General features: G+C 42.6%; 7 protein-coding genes across 7 annotated transcripts; 3 read left to right on the top strand and 4 right to left on the bottom strand.

Moving 5' to 3' along the window:
* Positions 1-2,918: 2,918 nt before the first annotated feature.
* On the top strand, positions 2,919-3,539 carry MED8 (Med8p; the record flags this gene model as incomplete). Its single annotated transcript, XM_018879776.1, has 1 exon — positions 2,919-3,539. The coding sequence occupies one exon, from the start codon at positions 2,919-2,921 to the stop codon at positions 3,537-3,539; it is 621 nt and encodes a 206-aa protein (XP_018737659.1).
* A 206-nt stretch (positions 3,540-3,745) lies between these two features.
* FCF2 (Fcf2p) lies at positions 3,746-4,618 on the bottom strand (the record flags this gene model as incomplete). Its single annotated transcript, XM_018879777.1, has 1 exon — positions 3,746-4,618. One exon carries the CDS (start codon positions 4,616-4,618, stop codon positions 3,746-3,748), a length of 873 nt encoding a protein of 290 aa, XP_018737660.1.
* Positions 4,619-4,907: 289 nt separating this feature from the next.
* On the bottom strand, positions 4,908-6,302 carry PRI2 (DNA primase subunit PRI2; the record flags this gene model as incomplete). Its single annotated transcript, XM_018879778.1, has 1 exon — positions 4,908-6,302. The coding sequence occupies one exon, from the start codon at positions 6,300-6,302 to the stop codon at positions 4,908-4,910; it is 1,395 nt and encodes a 464-aa protein (XP_018737661.1).
* Positions 6,303-7,382: 1,080 nt separating this feature from the next.
* Positions 7,383-8,375, top strand: HAP5 (Hap5p; the record flags this gene model as incomplete). Its single annotated transcript, XM_018879779.1, has 1 exon — positions 7,383-8,375. One exon carries the CDS (start codon positions 7,383-7,385, stop codon positions 8,373-8,375), a length of 993 nt encoding a protein of 330 aa, XP_018737662.1.
* Positions 8,376-9,929: 1,554 nt separating this feature from the next.
* On the top strand, positions 9,930-10,769 carry DIC1 (Dic1p; the record flags this gene model as incomplete). Its single annotated transcript, XM_018879781.1, has 1 exon — positions 9,930-10,769. One exon carries the CDS (start codon positions 9,930-9,932, stop codon positions 10,767-10,769), a length of 840 nt encoding a protein of 279 aa, XP_018737663.1.
* Positions 10,770-12,706: 1,937 nt separating this feature from the next.
* On the bottom strand, positions 12,707-18,769 carry TOR1 (phosphatidylinositol kinase-related protein kinase TOR1; the record flags this gene model as incomplete). The annotated part of the gene is made up of 1 exon (XM_018879782.1): positions 12,707-18,769. The coding sequence occupies one exon, from the start codon at positions 18,767-18,769 to the stop codon at positions 12,707-12,709; it is 6,063 nt and encodes a 2,020-aa protein (XP_018737664.1).
* An 86-nt stretch (positions 18,770-18,855) lies between these two features.
* Positions 18,856-19,521, bottom strand: TOR2 (phosphatidylinositol kinase-related protein kinase TOR2; the record flags this gene model as incomplete). The annotated part of the gene is made up of 1 exon (XM_018879783.1): positions 18,856-19,521. The coding sequence occupies one exon, from the start codon at positions 19,519-19,521 to the stop codon at positions 18,856-18,858; it is 666 nt and encodes a 221-aa protein (XP_018737665.1).
* Positions 19,522-20,110: the final 589 nt, after the last annotated feature.

Genomic DNA, 20,110 nt, shown 5'->3' on the forward strand with positions numbered 1-20,110 from the left:
TATTGTTTAACGAAAGTGAAATATCTAGGCTGTTTACATTGCCATCAGAAACTTGCGAATATACAGAAGTCACGAATTACCTAGATGTCAAAGAAGTTATATAACTCTATTGATCAGCAATACTCCACTGATCACAACCATGCCGAATACTTTTGCTGAAAGAGCCACTTGTTTCTGAGCTGCACCAGAAACTGCCGCTGTCTTGGAATAAGTGTGGCCGACTTGAAAAAATGGATTTTTTCTTGCCACAGCATTGCCTTTTCCATCATTGGTGGAGTCTATTTCGGCCGTCCCTGATGTATCTGATGTAGCAGCTGCCGAATACAACGATGTTGTAGTTTTGGCGGGTTTGGAATTCATGTTTTGCCCCGTGCCGGCAGTCTCACGCGATTTTGCTGACCTTTCTGATTTAAGTTGTGATTTCAAGCTTCTAAGTTTATCCTCTTCTAGTTTCCTGGCCAATTTTTCTTTCTCTGATAAGTTCTTCATTTCATCATCCTCGACTGTTTCAGTTGGCTTCGACTCAGGTTCGGCGGAGGGTAATACTCGGATTATTGATGTAGTTGTTATTGTTATTTCCATTAGTACACCATCAGTAGGTGCCAAAGTATCCACATTTGCTTCCAAAGGTGTAGCACTATTGTTAAGCAACACCATAGCAGCGATTGGGCTTGAGAAGTTAATATAGGATGTCGAAGTTGAGTCACGATTTGCTAAATTCTCATGATCGTATAAACCAGTATCTGAAACAGCGAGAACATTTACAGGTAGCCATCCTAGCTTTTTCTTGATTCGATTGAGAAATGTTGGCTCGGTATCGTCATCTTCTGACATGATCTCTTCTTCCTCCTCTTCTTCATCTATAAATCTGTTTCTGCTGGCATGTGGACGAACTTGTCGGAATGGGCTATAATCCTCTTCAAACCTATCAATATCATCATATCTATTTCTTCCTGACTTGAGATACCTACCAATGCTATCATCGTCATCTTCGTCATCGCCACCTATATAGAAGTCATCTGGGATTCCTTCTTCTTTGTCTTGGTCGACATCACCAAATTCATCCATGCGATGCCCTCTATTAGCCTTTTCCCAGTTTGTTCCACTTTGGTACGAGTTACGACTATCGTCGAAATAATCCCCATTGTCAAACTTCTTTAGGGAAACACTATCTTGTCTAGTTCTGTGTCTTTCAATATCTTTCTCACGCTCAAATTCTTTTGAGGTCGATTCTGAAAATTCTACCGAATCATCTGACAATTGATCCATGTACTCAAACAAAGGTTCAGGGGCGTATTCTTTAGCATTATCCACGCTTTCTTTTACTTGGATACGAGGAGGCGATCGAGATGGAGAAGAGTTTTCAAGCATATTTGGCAGTTGCCGGGTTTCTTTGTAGTCATTGTCGGGCTGACCCGAATCTATTGAATTTTCGACAAGACGTTGACGAGAAATCCTGTCATTAAGCCTTCCTGCACTGTTTCTGTTGTCATAAATGTCGCTTGGATTAAGATCGATTTGGCCAGTTGGGTACTCCATTTCAAAATCACCCAAGTAGTTGTCAATAAGACCATCATTGATAACGTAATCTTGGTTATCATACATTTGGTCAGTGAAATCGGTAATTTCATTTTGAATAGGATATTCACTTCCAAGTATTTGGTCATCTGGATAGAAAAAGCTACCACTCTCTTCGTATCTTGTCGGGGGATTTATATCATTGAATGTGTATTCAAGCAAATCGTTGGGATTCTGTACAATGACCTCATTCTCATCGTACATGGGAAGCGAATTTCGTGGGTTTTCTAATACCGGCCTAATCCTACCACTAAGCTGTGGATTAGGATTGTAACGGTCAACGGCAATCTCATTCCGACTTGAGACAGGGTTCCTAGGAGTAGGGGCTTGTTCGACAAATCGACCCTGCTGAGATTGGGATATGTCTAAACCGCTCAAACCTGGGTGACTTGAAGGTTTTCTCACATCTGCTAAAAAATAGTCATCTTCTGGTTTCAAATCTGGTAGAACAGGATTGTCCAGAAAGCCGGGCGATTTTATCATGTCATCTTTGTGTTGATATGCAGAATCTCCTTCGAACCGGACGACATTGGCAGCAGCTGAAACCTCAATATTTTTTCGTTCGATACCACTTTTATCAGACATGAGCCGTTCACAGTTATTTTCTAAATATAGATGAATCAATTTTGAATGCTGGCTCTTGTCACATAACGAGAGACATGAGTTCTTTTCACTGATTATCGTTAAGCACCTGCAATTAGTATCATTGTGACAGCTGTCCAGAGATTGATTGAATGTCTCCAAACATTTCTCTTGACTGATAGAATCCTAACGTTGTTAATAGAGCTCTGTCTCTTGGAAATTATTTCTTACTTACGCAATCTATCGCAAACGCACCAATAAAAGTTATTGGTATGAGACTTGTAAATGTTAGCAGCGATGCGTATTTCATTTATTTAAGCTGACGATTGCCCAACTAGACCAATTTGGTATCTCCAAATTTAAAAGATGATTCAATTAAGTTCCATGGAAGTTAAATATTATTGGGGGTAATGTCTAATATATATTATCCATGTTCACGAACATAATGCCATCGCAATATGCAGGGTCCAAGATCTCGCATACAACTTGCATAGAGAATCATTTGACCAATATAACAATTACGTTCATGGTAACAATCAAAGATTAATTTTGATATATCTTTGATATATCTCTAATCTATGCTTGAAACTTAAGTGGAGTATCATGGAGTCGAAATTTATCTGCTACCAAAGGATGAAAGTTTAGTGAGATAAGTGCACTGAGCTTGACTATCAAAAAATACCGGTTATTGAGATACATCTATAACTGGACCTGAACTTATGATTGAATTTCTATGATATTTCACCAGACGGAGAAGGATGGATACGGCACAATCGTCTGTGCAACCTGACTTGTCAGGGGTGCCTGTAACTGCATTGGAGTCGCTTAGATTGCGACTTGCTCAGCTGACTCATTCTTTAAATTCGCTTCAAGCACAGATTCAACAAGCATCACTACCATCATGGCCAGCGTTACAAGGCCAACTCAATGTAATTTTAACACAACTGACCTCACTTTCAGCTACAGTAAGTGGGTATGCCGAAACTCTGCAAAGGACAGTGGCTTATCCTTTGCCTAATTTCCCCACCAACACAGAAGCTGGGCTGCTTACAACATTGCTAAGGAAAAAGAATCTCCCGGAAGTAGACGACTGGATAGCCGAAGGAAAGGAAATAGGCGAGAAAACACGTGCCAAACAAGACGGTGAATTCTGCTCGTGGGCTGCCAAAGTTGTTGATGAATGTCGTCAGGATCACGAGTGGTCTGGATTTCTCAGTCGTAAGGATATCGAGAACGGTCTTGAAGATGAGGGTCTCAATAGAAACAAAACGTCACCAACGGCTGGACCGTCTTGGACAAATGACGAAACTATCATCTTCTTATCACGAGGAGAAATACCAGCCCGTTTTCAAAAAGTTGATGAGTCAATTGCATCCTAATCTGTACGTCGTGATGAGCCTCTCATTTAGCTGCTCATATCCATGATAATCAGGTAACTCAAGTTGACGTCTTGCCTAGGGGCACGTAGGTTTCAGCAAGAGAGTGAAACACTGCATATTACGGCTCAAAGGCGCCATCAATAACTTCGTTAATCGCATGAAATTAATTAAATAGTAATAATGCAAAAATAATACAAACTATCGCTTTATAGCTTTTTACGCATCTGTTTAAGCTTCTTATAGTGAGCCTTTCTGCCAGACGTCTTAGAGCCTTGGATGTCGGTGTACTTCCTTTTGAAGTATGCTTTACTAGAGACATCAGCAAGAATTTCATCTGCAATAGTTTGTCTACGCTCCTTTCTAGAAAGTCTGGCGGAGTAGAATTCGGTGTTGCCCTCAATCACAGTACCAGTCTGGAAATACTTCGGTAAGGGAGAGTTATCCTTCTTATAATGTCTTTTTGGATCCAGAACATTTCTCATTTTCAACAGTTTCAGGTCTCTTTTTAAAGTGGGAGTGAGTTCAGGCTTAGGCATGTTGAACCATTTATCCCCAGCATTGGACTCGCGCTCTTCCTTCTCTTGTTTGGCTACCTTCACTGGATCTACAATTTTACGAAATGTAGCTGTGGAAGAAGACTGTGGTCTTGCTGATGGAGAAACATCAGGTACTAAACGAACAACAGATTTCGACTTGGGATCGATTTTGACGGTATGAACATTATCCAAACCAGGGTCTAATTTAGGAAGCAACTTCCATGATCGTTGAATCTCCTTGAATGTCGCTGAAGGACCTTGGTTCTCTCTTGCAAAAGTCTCTGTCAACATATCCACCTCAGGCTCGCTATCAACAGCCTTGCTTGCTTCTGACTTCTTAGTGGTCAGATTCTTTTTGGCTTGAGCTAATAGCTTATCAAGGTCATCCTCATTATCGATGGAAAACTCAGGCTCGTGCTGTTGTTGTTGTTTCTTGGCGGGTGAGTCAACGTTGGCTTTTGTCTTTCTAGTAGGCGTGTTTGTCACACTAATATCGGACGACAACTCATGGTCGTCATCCTTAGTCTGAGATCTGGTTCTCATAATAAATAAAATAAATAAATAATTTGTAAGTTGTATCAACCTTTAACGCTCTGGCTGAAAAAAATTAATTTTCTGGATAGCACTGCAGAAATGTCATGTACGGCTAATTTTTATTGATAGCGGTTAGGGCAAGACCCTGGCGATCTTCGACGTCCATACTGCCGGTCGATGGGCTTGGCTCCAAGTCTACTACTCCTCTCGGTGGGTGGAATGATTATCTCAGTTGTTTCCAGCTATCTCCCAAAAAATAGGAGAAAAATTACAAAGTAAATATCATAAATATTATTAATTAAGATTGTGAGAGCTCGGTCTTTTTGGCATGCTCATATGATAGCGAAAAGTAGGTATTGGGCGCCATGATAGTTTCTTTTGAGGGCTCACCTCCTTGATGTGTGAGTTCAAAAACACGGGTACATGCCATGCTATACTGATGCTTCTGGGTGAGGTCGCGGATTTTCGACAACTCAGCAGTATCGGTGATGCCCATTTCTCGCAGTTCACTTGCTAGACGGTCTGGAGAGAACTCTTTATACGGACAACCGTGAATCTCGTCACGGCCAACACCGCTCATGCCTATATGAACACAATTCTGAGGCTCATATGCCCGCCTTGAACCTACCAAGCCGTAAGAATGCTTGATATTGTATGCGTACTCCTTGTTGAACTTGTCATCAGTCACCTTCTTGAACATCATACGCCAAAACTTAAGCGACTCTTCCACAGACAGACCAATTGCTCGAAGAAAAGTACCGTATTGTTTTCGGCCCTCATATTTCAGATGTTGGTTGACTTCTAAACCTCGCTGCATATTGTGCATACATAGAGGAAAGTGTCCTGCTCTGTCTAAAGCTGCTACTGAATCTGCTGTAAAGCCTTCATCAGAGTAGATAGGTCCGCTGTAAGTCTGCCAGGCAAATCCGGACGATAAGTGAGTTAGTACAGGTACTAATCTCTGATCTTCTTCTAACCTTGGCAGAGCTCGAGCTGTGAGCATTAATGCTTGGTCCAGTCGAGATGAAAATTCCGCTGCAATTAATGACTGTTGCAGTGAGTTAGGAACATATGCCTTTCCACGTTTAACAAGTACTCGACGTGATTCTACTAGATCGCAAACTCTCTCGAAGTCGACTTTGAAGTAGGTTTCGTTGATAGCTGGCGAGGGAACAGTGGCATGAGCAAGCTCCGCAGCCAGAGTATCTTTTTCTTGCTGGCTCACTTGTTCCCAATCAAGATTGAGATCTTGAATAAACGACTTTCTATCATTAGAATCGTCTGTTGCAAATCGGTACTTGAATAGTGCTGTCTCTAATCTGACCAGTTTAGCTCGTAGATCTTCATTACGACAGAACGCCAGTCGTAAGATATAATGTGAATAGTGATCTTTCTTCCTCTCACTCTCAATGGCAGATCCATGTGTTCCCAATGGCAAATGTTCTGCCAGAACCGGTTTCAGTAGCGATTCCATTGTCTGGCCCGTGATGTTATTCACAATACATCTCTCGACCTCTGCCAGTACCTTCAACCGGTCTATCGCCCACAATTCGAACTGATCCAGTGTGATCTCTTCCAAAGGAGGTAGAGCATAGAAACTCAGTCTATGTGGATAATTTGCCGGCGTGACTGTGGAGTCATCTCCCACGATGTTGTTCCGTTCCAACACTCGGCGCTTGCTGTGTCTGTACATGTCTCTGATCTTAGTTAACGTTTCTGATCTAGAAAAATGGATGCTCGGCTTGTGCCTCCGGGGGCTGGCTAGCAGAGCCCCAGACTCCGTGGCTCCAGCTTCGCAGGAGATAACTGGGACCGTGGGCGACCAATTCGAATGGTTCGCGAGGAGCTACTGTGTCTCTGGAGAACCAGCCCGAGCACAGGGGGGTTGTGACTCTAGAATTCACTTACTAATAATCCTATGAATATTCAGACTATTCACAAAAGTACTGTTTTAATAAATCAGGACCCGAATGGTTGTGTATACTGGTATTAAGTGTGGTGATGTTGATGTTGACTTTGATGCGGTCGCGATAGAGGTTCAGAAACGCGATCTGGATACGCGTTTTTAATTAAGGCTTGCAGATGCTTCGGTCGACATTCCTTGCATATCTTCCCAACCCATTCCAACCTCCGATGTTAGGGTTTCTCGCAAAAACAACCAGTTCTACAATTCGGCAGCCAAGACCAAAATATCACAGGAAGCTAACTGAATTTTCGATTCCGATATCGGTCATCTCCAGTTGCACTCTTTAAACGTCGTGATATTTTCCGCTAGTCTCGACATAAAGATTTTGGCCTGGTGCTGCTATCTGCTTCACACGAAGTAAGTCGTAATTTGCTTTCCGAGGTTTGGTTGGTTTGTCACGCGAGCAGTATTCCCGGTGGTGATGCTGCAATGGCGGGTATGGGTGAAGGTGGAAAACGACGTGGAACAACACTTCGACTGACTAGTTATCTCACTGACATTGATGTTGTTTCTACTCAATCTTAGTCAGTCGGATATGGCGTTTATTATTATTTTGATCTTGAATTTGCTTTCTTTCATCCATTGGTATTTCTTTTGCGGGATATGGACATAGACATAATCAGTCAGCTGGGGATGAATATTTTATTATTCTACTTCTAAAAGTTTTCTATTGACTTTGTCTACTTTTATGTCGTGGCTGTGTTTTTTCCGTGTGTCTATGTTGGTCGTGGATTGTGTGGTTTTCCATATCATGTTCCTAGTGTTGTACTGGGACACATTAATACTAACACATATACAGATACAGATATGAATGAAATTGTAGATGATGAATATGGTGCTGAAGCACCATTGGATGACAGCGTGGCTTATGGTGAAGCCGATGGTGTGCCCCTTGGAGAGTCGGACTCGTTTTCGAATGTAGCTCAAGGACTAACAGGTCATCATAAAGACCTGATGATGCAATACTGGCAAGATACTATCAACAGTATTGAACACGATGACCACAAATTCAAAATTCACCAGCTTCCTCTAGCAAGAATTAAAAAAGTCATGAAAGCCGACGAAGATGTCAAGATGATTAGTGCCGAGGCACCTATTTTGTTCGCTAAAGGCTGCGATATATTTATTACTGAATTGACCATGCGAGCGTGGATTCATGCCGAAGAAAACAAACGTCGCACATTACAACGTTCGGACATTGCAAGCGCTCTTCAAAAGTCAGATATGTTTGATTTTTTAATCGATATTGTGCCGAGAGAAGAAGCACTTGCTGCTAACCGTCGTCCTCCAAACTATCAAGATATGTACCAAGAGGCCGGTAGTATTCCAGGCTATGTTGACGAGCAGAATATGTCTGGTTTACCTCATTCAGCACAAGATGTCTCTCATGATGAGCTGACTCCTACATATACAGCAGAGCTCTCACAGCTACATCATCAGCAACAACCGTCTCACCTACCACCTCACCAACAACCAGTACATCACCAACAGCAGCAGTTACCACAGATTCCATCTCAACAGCCAACTCCTCAACAACATATTCCTTCGGCTCAGCAGTCACCACATCATACACCTCAGCCACAGTCACACCAGCCATCGTCTCAACACTCTACTCCCCAGCCTGGTCAACAACCTCATTATAATATGGACGGCTCATCAGTGGGCCCTGGATCTGGCCTGACGTCCGCTAATAGCACTCCTGGACCACACCCACAAGGACCACAGCAGGACTATAACCAGGTGTATCCTCAGCACTCATACAGCGAAAACATCGATTATAATGGCTATCGCCAGTACTAGCGCTTACGCGCCCTTATGTATATTATGACACATATATTCTATTTCTGCTTAACTTATTGTAATATTTGATGTATCTATCAGAGTGTGCTTCTGGTGGTTGGAACTCTGTTCCTCCTTGACTTGATAGCTTCCTCTGGCTTCACTCAAGTGATTCTCTTTGCAAGTTGCATCTCTTCTGAGAGTGAAGTTCAGGAGAAAGAGACTTTCATTGTCGGTGGGTACTTGGGTGTGATAAGGGGTAAGGTGAGACGCCGAAGTAGCTCAAGACTTACCCGCTTTCGGGGCGCAACCGGACCGTTGTGTAGCAAACGGTTTGTGGGGTAGTCGTTGACTCGGATCCGAAACCTTAACCCTTATCTAGATGATGTCTGTAGATCTGCGGTTTCCATGCAGTGAGCAAAAAAGAAACTTGGCTCTATTGTATTGTTATTCAAGGTGACTATTACAATGACTGCGGAACCAATATTAGATATGTAGTATGAAATAGGACATTGTTTCCAATAGTCTTCCTCCTATTCGAACCGGTTCATAAATTGTAACGTGGCCACCCTTTAACCAGTCAGTGCGAACAGCCTCCAGAGACAAAGTGACTGCCAACTGTTGATAAGATTAAATATAATTCTATAATTCTCATGGGTGTGATATTGCTAGACTCGAGAGAAACAATAGGAGCTATAGGTTCTGGGACATTGCCGCCAGAGACTCTCTTTCTCGTTAGATGGATAGCACTAATACCGCTAGTAAATGAACTACTGTTGGCAAATGTACATTATTGATAGTTGTCAAATCCACTAAGTTCGACTTGACTACTGCGGGGTTAAAGTAAATATCGGACTCCATCAGATCCGGTATGTATACTAAATTCGATGGATATTTTGACCTTACATTTGTGGGTCTGCACCAGTGTAGTGACCCCCACCCGTGTAAATCGCATACGATATGCTATCAAAAGGAATTGTTTTCTTTATCTCCGGACAACTAACAGCCGTATATCTTTAGTTCGGAAAAAGTGTTCCAGGTTCTGTTTAATGCTATCCGGAGTTATGTTTGTACTTATTGGAGAAACTAGTCGCTTGTGCACGAGGTAGCCATACGATATCAAATGTCGTAGTTGGTTTGAGGTCCTATCTAAATTCCGATTTCCGCACGCTTTTCCGCAAAATGTACGGCTTAGTTATAGCACACCCTAATCAAGCTAGGATCCGCCGTTATCCGAAAAAAGATCTTGCATATCGTGAAACTAATATAACCAGTGAGATTAATTTTTTTTTTTTATTTTGCTTCCCCGTAAGATTTCCATTCTAGCATTTAAAACGGCTAGTATTTCCGGTTTTTGGGGAATACTTGATAGAACAGTCGTCTCCGAATACAATGACAGGGTCAAAAAAACCACATCAACCGTATGTTAGTCATAAATGATTAAACTCTCAAGGGCAGCTCGGAATAATGTCGCGCATATCACAAAGTTTTGTGTAAACGATAGATGCCTCTTATTTTTCAAACGCTTCGGTTACTAACGGTATCACTAGATTCTGGTATGGCGGTTTCGCCAGTATGGTAGCTGCCTCATGCACACATCCTTTAGATTTGGCCAAGGTTAGAATGCAGACTGCTGCTAGACCCGGTGCTAATATGTTCGGCACTTTGCTCGGAGTTGTTAAGAACGAAGGCTTATTGGCCATCTATCAAGGACTTAGTGCTAGTTTGTTGCGACAAGCTACTTACTCGACAACAAGATTTGGTGTCTATGAATACCTCAAAGAAGCAGTCAGCACAGACAAGTCCAAACCTCCTTCTACCAGTGTACTATTACCTATCTCCATGTTTTCTGGTCTTGTTGGTGGTATTGTAGGCAATCCTGCTGACGTTGTCAATATCCGTATGCAAAACGATAAATCATGTCCACCAGAACTCCGTCGTAACTATCGTAATGCATTTGACGGAGTGCGAAGAATTATTGTTGAAGAGGGTCCTAAAGCATTATTCCGAGGATTAGTCCCCAACTGTGTCAGAGGTGTGCTAATGACTGCATCTCAGGTTGTTTCCTATGACCGTATGAAATATTTATTAGTATCTGGCTTTGGCATGGATGAGAAGAAGAGATCTACCCACTTTTCTGCTTCTTTACTGGCTGGTTTGGTAGCTACTACAGTTTGTAGTCCTGCTGATGTAGTGAAAACCAGAATCATGAACGCCGCTTCTAACAGCGATAGTGCCTTCGGTATTCTCGTTAAAGCAGTGAAATCAGAGGGTATTCTTTTTGCATTCAGAGGCTGGCTCCCTGCATTTATTAGATTGGGTCCCCAGACAATTGTAACATTCCTAGTATTAGAACAACTCAAGGCTTCTGGATTGGGTCAGAAGCGACCAGTTCTACAACAGCAGTCCCTCTAGACATTATTACAGTATCATGAGATCATTAATATTATTTATATTGTTGGATATTTCAGGTTGTAAGTGTTGGCCTGCTTTTGGTGACTGGGGTTCAGCTCCAACCACCGGTAGCGTCTTTCCCTCTACTTTAGTATTCTTCCTACAATCCCTCATCTTCTTGCAGACATAGAAAGAGTAAATCTGGGTTATATCAGTTTCTAAATCAGTTCATCACCATCATTTGATACTCAGCCAGTGGCCTTCACGTGATGTTTTATGTCATGATCATCGTCAATTGATCTTATAGGGGATATGCGTATAGCTGACACGATTTACGTGATGGTCATCCCCAAGAATTTCGAATTATAATATCTTGTATGGATGTACAAACAGAGATTCTGGCTAGTCTCAGTGCTGTTGGCTCAGTTAGCAGCTTAGCAGATCTTGGTAAAGAGGAAATTGGTCAGAAAATCCCGAAGCCGTCATTATCGAAGAGCACCAGCCCTGCTGCGGAGTATTATATTAAGGGTGTTAGAGAGGATTGTGTTCGCTGGGTTGTCGACGAGCAGACGGGTGAAGAGCAACTTCGAATTGTTATAACACGAGGGGTGAAGAAGTGCCCTATTGAATCGTGTGAAAAAGCCGGTGTCATCTGCGATGGCAGAACTGTGATAAAGCACTACAACAGTGTCCATACCGAGCAGTATGGAGAGCTGCTTCCATCAAATTATGATAAAGGCCCGAAAGTATTGTCTCGAGTAGGAGGCCGCGTTAGACTTCTCCACGCTGATAGAATGCCTGCTAATTATACCATTGATCCAGAGAAGTCGTTTACCAACAGTGAGCTTGTCAGTCTAGTGAGAAACGCACGAGATAAAGAGCGTCGACTGAAATTAAAGGGAAGTCTGTCTGACTTTACACAGAAAATACGAAATTATATGAACTCGCGACCTCGGCGAGTAAAGGCTTTAATTACAGCGTTTTCAAATATGGGTCCCCAGAAATCTTTGGAGTATGTCAGAGTTCAATGGGGAGAATTTCGCAGAAGAGCGTGCAACTTTCTGACACCTGTGGAGATGGAGCTCCTAAGAACCTGCCTCCCCTTTAACATAGCTGTATTATTACCTCCCGCTATTGATTATGACACTAGGATGCTTCCAGGACAGACTCATGAGACGCTGATTAACGACGTGGCTGGCGTGCAGAAACTAACCTGGGATTTTGTCTATTGGCCAGTTAATTCACTCTCAGCTGTCTTAAACGCTTGCTCAGCTTCGATTCATTTATCCAACCGTGACAGCGAACAACTGCCAGGTATGCCGCTGTACAAACAATCGGAAGAATTAAAACGGTACAACTACCGCACAAATAAAAGGTACTGTCGCTGGAAACGCGACTATCGTCCAGATTTAGAACTTATTCCAGGCTTTAAAACTGTCGAGCTGAGGTTAGAGCAGAATTCCTTTCGTCTAACTGAAGTGGACGAACTCATTTATGACGAGCTTGTTATGAATATGACCACACTGGCCGAATCAATGGTTGACTTTGGTATAAATAAGCAGATACTGGCAAAATATTCTTTAAAGGTAATCCCGAGTCTAACTGGCGGATGTTTGAATGAATTCGTAACCTCTGAGCAAGAAATCAGTAAGATATTTAACCAATGTGGCTTGACGGATCTTAGAAAAGTTACCCGATGGAATGAAGAACTAAGCTGAACGTCTGAATAAACTCCAATGCTGTAATTTATTTTCTTTATTTATATTTGTGTTCAGAGACTTTATTGCTCCAGTAAAAACAATCTCAACAAACGCCTTTAGCTTATTCTTATCTTATTTATTATTATTTTTTTTATTGGAGAAATCGTCTTAGCCCCCTTAAGTTTTTGAACGGACGAATTAATTCTTTTCTATTAGTCATATTTCATTTATTATTAAATAGTATAATGTAGACAGCCTCTACCAGAAAGAGCACCATCCGACGAAATGTTGGCACAAGTTTTCAATGTTCGTTGCTTGTTTGATCAGCCTGTCAACTTGGTTTGGTGTGTCAAGATTGTGGAACCTCTTGAAATCATTACCAGTCAGTTTATCGGTGATACGTCTCAAAACCAGTTGAGCACGAGCAGTACGAACCTCTGATTGTTGGATTGTCTCCTCAACCTTTGAAGCCTCGTTATCGTTGACGATCGTTCTTCTTCGCAATTCTGCAGGATCAACAATATTATTCGGGTTATTCGATGACGATACACTGGCCCTGCGTTCTACAGTTTGGTCAGTTGCGGGAGGAACTGGGACCAATGTTTTATCTGCTTTTGCATTGGCAGGAATATCGAAACCCCAGTTGATCAAAGGATCATATGCAAATGCTTCGAGAATAGCCATCAAGGACTCACTATTATCGCGTAACAACCTCATAACATTTTCACATGTGATACGGTAACTTCCTTCAATACCAGACACCTCCATTGCGTAAGTTAACATTCTAGTTAATCTAAACGGAACCTTTTCAGGGAACTTCTCACGCAAGATGGCCGCTTCAAAACAGTCACCAAAATCAATATGAATGACTTTACCTGTATATCTGTCCATCATCAGATTAGAAGGATGTCTATCACCCAGGCCAAGAATATAGCCCACCATCGACATGACGGCCAATGACCGCGTGTATTGTGTACGACGATCAAGCCAAGCCTCTGAAGATCTACTCTTGAGCCATAGGACTCTATAGAGATCTTGACCACGCGTGTTGTCAAGAGCATGAGTAAACACTTCGATCTTTTGGATGTGTGTCAAGTTCTCGTAGTCTGGTGCCATCTGTAACATGATACGGTGCTCAATATTCAACAGAATCTTATTTTCACGATATTCTCTGATCAAATAATGGAAGGTATCACTGTGAGGTACCCATCCTAGTAGACCAGACTTGGGTGATAGAGGAATAGCTGCATAACGTTGAATGTTAAGATGCCTCTTAAAGCACTCTGGATCGTCAGCAAGTAGTGTATTAACCAAACCGAACAATTGCATGACCAGGTTGTCTTGGCGAATATCTTCGTGACCCTTGAGTACATATTGGTATTCTTTTCCATCACTACCCTTGATAGTAACCTTTCTTGGTCTCTGTTTAGACGAGATAACTGAGAAAATAGGGTCAAATTTGACAATACTGATAACTGGTTTTCCAGGAACATAGGTACCCGGAACAGCTAGTGACAAATCATGAGCAGCCATAAGCTTGGGAGATACGTATTGCAAATCGAGCGATTGCAATTGAGGCAGTTGCCTAGTGATTCTTCTGAATACACTGTAGTAGATATCCCAAGCTTGATTCAAGTGAGTCAGATCGTTTGTACGCTTATAACTCAGAGCCCATTCGTAAGCGTCATGCAGGTCTCGACCAAAAGCAGTCTGGAAAGAAACTTCGCGTAATGTTTCAGGACCCCGTTCAAGAGCTCTGTGGAGCGGTTCCAACGTAGCAAACATTTTGTCAATGTTATGCTCTCCAAAGAAATATCTTGAAGCATCTTCCAAGCCCTCATGCCATTGTTCATGCCAAAGAACTGCAACTCTAATAAGTTCAAAACTTACTAGTTCAGACTGATCAACTAAAACTGCACTGTGTGCTCTCATCTTATCAAGAATAGTAGACGCGGCCTTTTGGCGGGAAACACTATCCGATTTGATGGCAACAGTCAATGGATATGCCAAAGCTTGTGGATGTTTCTTACCAAGCTCATTAAGAAGGCCATGAAGAGTTTTACTGACAGTGGGATCTGGTTGATGAATTCGAGAAATCAACTGTGGTACAACTTCCAGCCACACTTCTACCTTGATCATTGCAAACCCTTCAGTCATAGCGGAAGCAGCTTCTACTACTCCACCATATTTGAACCACAAGGTGAGCAATCTTAAAATGTCTTGGAGTGCCTTCTGATCTGATAATGAGATAGAATGGAAGAAACCGCGAAGAGCTGGCACGACATGTCGCTGCACAAGATCTTTTGGTGGTTCATAAGGTAGTGGAGGGGGTCCTGCACTGGGATTTGCAAGAGCAGCAGCTATTGCTTGAGTGGATTGCATTTTCAAACTTTCGTGCATCGACACAACATCGAAATTCGCTAGAGCCCAACTATGCCAAGCTTTATACCATTTGCGATCGAAATGGGTAGCAAGAAGATAAGCACCCAGAACTGCGTCTTTGTCATCAGTTTTCCAATTCGGAATTAGTTTAACTTGCCATTCACCTTGCTTCAAGAAACATCTCGCAAGAAGTTTGGTATACTGCTCAGTTTCCTCTGTGGCTCCCGGTCTCTCTGATGGTAATGGCTGTGATATGAGATCATCATTACTACCCAGGTTAAGATCTTCTGCCATGCGACTGGTAAACTCCAACAAGCAATTAAGAGCTTCTCTGTGGCTTCCAGTTGCCCATAAGTATTTAACTTGGGCATATACAACCTGTGGAGGTGCACCGCCTCGTGAAGAACTGTGATCGCCATCTTCTTTTTCCAGTAGAGATCCTAGCGACTTCTCTGCTAAGCCCATTCTATTGGATTTACGACATAGATTAGCAAACTTAATCCACATGTCCATATCTTGCTTCGGTTTGACAACCAGCGCACGGACTTTGAGCATTCTCTGCCAAATATCGACATTACGCTGGCATCCTTTAAGACGTCTCATCCAAGTCTTCCTCATGGTCTCCTTTTCTTCAGCGTTATCTGGAAGTAATTTATAGGTGATAATTTCTTCCAGTTCTGCGAGCATCTGTACTCGTACAACAACACCATAGGCACGATTATAACTTTCACTGACAAGTGCAGTCAACTCAGTGATAAGCTGATCACGAGCCTTGAGAATTTGCTGAGAGGCTTCCTCAAAGTTGCTACGATGAATATACAGAATAGAGTTGAAGAATGAACGATCGGGGGAATCTGGTTTCATAACCGAGATATAAGTATCCATCTTTTCCCATTGACCAAGACCCCATGAGGCAGCGGCTGCCAAAGGAGCGACTGCTCTACGGATCTCATTCGTAGAGTTGGTCCATTTCTCTTGTGCCAGTTGTGACAACTGCTCCCACTCTCCCAATGCATGCAAGCAACGCATTTTACCCATGGTAATGTCCATTGAATCAGGTTCAGTTTTTTCTCTAGCTCTATAAGCGGCCAATGCCTCTTCCCATCGTTGCAACTTTTCGTACCAGGTTTCCTTTAGTTGTAGATTGTGGTGCTGTTGTGCATGCTTCAGAATACCGATAGCGGCATCTGACTGTTGCAATTGGTTATTAATCGTGATTAACGATTCAATTGTAGGCGTCGAAGGTTCTGTCATAAACTCTAGCTCCTTATAATGGAGAGCCTTGGCATATGCATGACATTTCTGAGCATAGATTGCAAAAGTTCTGATGTCGATTGGTAGCGGTTTCTCATCATGTTCCATGTACTCAGCAAGGTTTAGGATGACTTGTAGGACTTCAGGAGGGATATTCGGAGACGTCAGCGCAGCTTCAATATGCTTAACAAGATCTTCTTTATACTGATCATAGAGTTCGGTCCAGCAGCTGAAGAAACTGGCATTGAACAGGTCGCGGGCTAAAGGTGGGTATACACCAGCAATACTAGAGCATGCTCTGATTGCATGAGAGGGAGATTCTTTTAGCAATTCAACACTAAATTTACGAATCCACTCATACCAATCTTCACGAGTCGACCGTTGTGAAGTATCCCATGCTGACTTGAGTTGCTGTTGGTTAACAGGAAGCTTCATTGATGGCACATCGGCGGGTGAAGCTTCATCTCTCATCTTGTCTCGCTTGCGGAAAGGATTCAAGTTTTGCGGTAATGGCTCATTATTGAGCAGTTTCGAAATAAGTCTCTCGTATGTGGACGAGTGTACCTTTGCTTTGGCTAGTTCGTGATTGATAACTTCGATAAACACTGTGAATTCCGATCCCATTTGGTAAGCTAGAGAAGACAAAGTTTCAACGGACACCTTCCTAAGCTCTTCATTGCCGTCTCTAATAACACGTAGTAAGGGGTGAATTATACGTGAAGCCATATCATTCAGATTTACAGTACGACAGAGGTCACCAACTGATTCAATAGCAGCAACTCGCAATGGCAGCGGGGCATGTTCGAACCTATTCACAATTGTCGGAATAATGAGGTGGATATATTCTTCAATATTCGACCCGAAGGTGACAAAGCTATTAAGAACCTTGATCGAAGATTCAAGAGACCCGCCTACCTGTTGTTGATCATTTTGGAGCACTCCGATTAGCAGTGGTAACAAAGATGGAATATAGATTTTGAATTCACCATCCAAAGCTTGCGAAATGGAATCGATAAGCATTAAAATAGTGGGTTGGAGCGAGGGAATGGGAAAGAACTCCTTGATAATAGCGAATATACTATCCAAATAAGTTCGAATATGCTGCTTGACCACGTTGACGAGAATTGACAATTGCTTAAAAAAGAACTCGGTCATGGTATTTGTGCTCGTTCTCATGACACCCAACAGTCCAGGGATAATCTGGCTCAAAAATGGAACACACTTCAAACCTAATGATTTGAAGATAAACAAAATAGCTTGAGCTATCATTGTATGATGGGTAACTAATGAACTATCCTTCAATAGACCCATGAGTGTTGTGATAACTACTGTTGGGAAATATTCGTCTGATGTGGGGCTCATACCCTTCATAAGTAATTTAATATCGATTGGAGTTTGTTCACGTTCACCCTCGTCATCTTCGGTTTTTCTTACTACCTCACGATACTTGTATGGATCCAGAGCACCTAAAATTCCAAGTAATCTGACAGTCTCTCGTTGAATTGGTACCGATTGCTCTGTTCGAAGGATATTAATCAAGATACCTAATAATTGTGGGTAGTCGATAAATGGATCAATGACGTAGCCTGTGCTACTTGCCAGTTGACCCAAAGTTCTTAATGCGGCATCCCTCTTAACTGGTGATGCCTGGTCCTGGAATGTATCCAAAATCAAGTTCATTAACTGTGGAATGTATTCTTCCATTTGTTTTGGACCAATACGAGCCAATTCACCAATGGCCTTGATTGAGCTGGCAGCAACTGAGGAGCTCGAGTCTCTGGCACGAGGGATCAAAACTTTGAGAATCGATTTAACATAAGGCTTAATAAGGCCCTTTGACGACCTGATAAGAGCTGCCAGTAATTTAGCACTTTCTTCCTTATTTCTGGGGTTATTAGAGTATTCAAGCTCGGTAAGAAGCTGAATCAAAGTTTTTCGAAGAGACGGGATAACATATGCCGGGTTACATCTGCTTAGTCGGCCAATTACTGTTATCGCTACTTGACGGATACTGAATACTTCGTCGTTTAAGGCCATAAAGAGAAGTCTGACATTTTCTGGTTGTGAAAGATGAGGATCAAGTCTTGCATCTAATGAACTTAGCACTTCATATCGAATCTCAGCCGAAGGATCAGTAACAGAAATTGTCAGCAACCGCTCAATAACAATGCCAACAGACTTTAAGGCATTGCTACTAACATGGTTACAAATAGGGTCTTTAGTGTAAATCTTGCAAGAAGTCAGAGCGGCAGCTTTTCGCACTTGTGGATCGTCGTGTTCCATATATCTGATTACACAGTCTTTGACAAAATCAGAGAGTGAACGACCCTTGAAATTGAACAGACCTAACACAGTCAGTGCTAGTGTAATCAGCTGGTTCTCAGTCATGTCGGAGGACAAGCCGTCTTTGGCCAGAGTCATTTCTCTATACTCCCTAGCAGCGGTTTCATTCATATTATGACTGTGATTTGGGCTTCCTGGGGCCCTATAAGGGCTACCATTTAGAGTCAAACTAAGAATATCCAGCAGTCTATCTCTTATGGTATCTTGTAATGGCGGGATATACATGACAAAATCAGTCAAGCAACGCACTAAAGCATCACTCAATCCACTGGCAAATATGAGCTCCAAAATCTCTCTAGTAATATGTTTAGCAAGAGTTTGGCCAACAGCACCAGCCAGCATTCCCAAACAGCTAAAAATAGCCCCTTCCTGCTCCTTCCTAACTCGTCTAAAATAGTTAGTTCTGCTCCTTATAATAGGACCTCTCACTATCTCCTGCGAAGCAGGAGCAACGGGGTTTGGGGCGGAGCCCCAGCCGCCGGAGGCACAATGTCACCCAAAATAACATACCCTTTTGACATGAGCCCTTCACGGACATTTTCCAGGATGGGTTCGAGGTAGAAAGTCATGTTACTGCGAACGCTGACGGCGATGTTTCCGATCGAGAGAAAAACGAGTCCCCGGTCTTTTTCTTTCTTGAGCTGGCCAATAAGATGTGCGGTACAGTCGACCAGGTACCGCTTGGTGAACTCTACAGGGTTGTACTTTGCGAGATCTGGCAGGATCATGATGACGGTGCGACGAATAAGCGGGTCCTTGTGATCTTTGTATCGTAGCACAGTATCACACACCTCGATATACCTTGGTTGCATAAACATGCCAGCGTGACCGAGAAGCTCGCGGTATACTAGTAAACTTCCGTGAATGGTTTCGGTGATAGCAGTCTTGAACCCACTTTGCGCTTCTTCTAAAATCTTGTTATACCATTGCTGTCTTTGAACACTATCTCTAGCGAAAATAATCTTTAAACAGGCACTCAGTGCATCAGCAGCGTCGACTCGAATGGCCAATCTCGGGTCTCGCAATGCTACCCAGATCGATTCTATAATCTGTCCAACATATGAATACAAGAGTGTCGGACTGTTTTCGGCCATGGCCTTGATTTCGAGCACAGCAGCGTGTCTTCTCACTTCCTGGCGGTCTGATTGCAGCCATTCTAAGCATCGCTTGACTTCGAAATCGACTAAATCACCTGCCAAACTGCCGGAAATCGTCAGCTTACCAAGTGCACTGGCTGCAGCTCTTAATACATCGGTATCTGTAGTCTGAACTACCGATCGTAAGTAGTTCACAAACCGGGTGATTTTTACAGCTGCTTCTTCTCCCGTATCGGCATCAATCAACTGGTCAATGGCGTAGACGGCACCCAGCCGAAAACTCGGGTCGGGACTCCTTAAAAGTTCAAAAATGCGCTTGTTGATGTCATTATTATACCTAGCAAACTGCTCTGGCGGTATCTCTGGTGCAACCGACACTAGATGTGTTTTCAGGTTCTCAGCTGCCCGCTTTTTTTCTTCATGCGATCTACTCTGTTAGCACATGTCTTCTAACTAACCATACTTCCATTCCCTCCTTCTCTTCACCTGGCAACTAATCTCCCCATAACCAAACAAATAATCCTGTAAGTACATCACAAGGACCAATGGGCTACAAATATCATGTTTCGGTGATAAAAGTCTCTGT

Source organism: Sugiyamaella lignohabitans, chromosome B, assembly GCF_001640025.1.
Source record: "Sugiyamaella lignohabitans strain CBS 10342 chromosome B, complete sequence".
Lineage (NCBI taxonomy): Eukaryota > Fungi > Ascomycota > Dipodascomycetes > Dipodascales > Trichomonascaceae > Sugiyamaella > Sugiyamaella lignohabitans.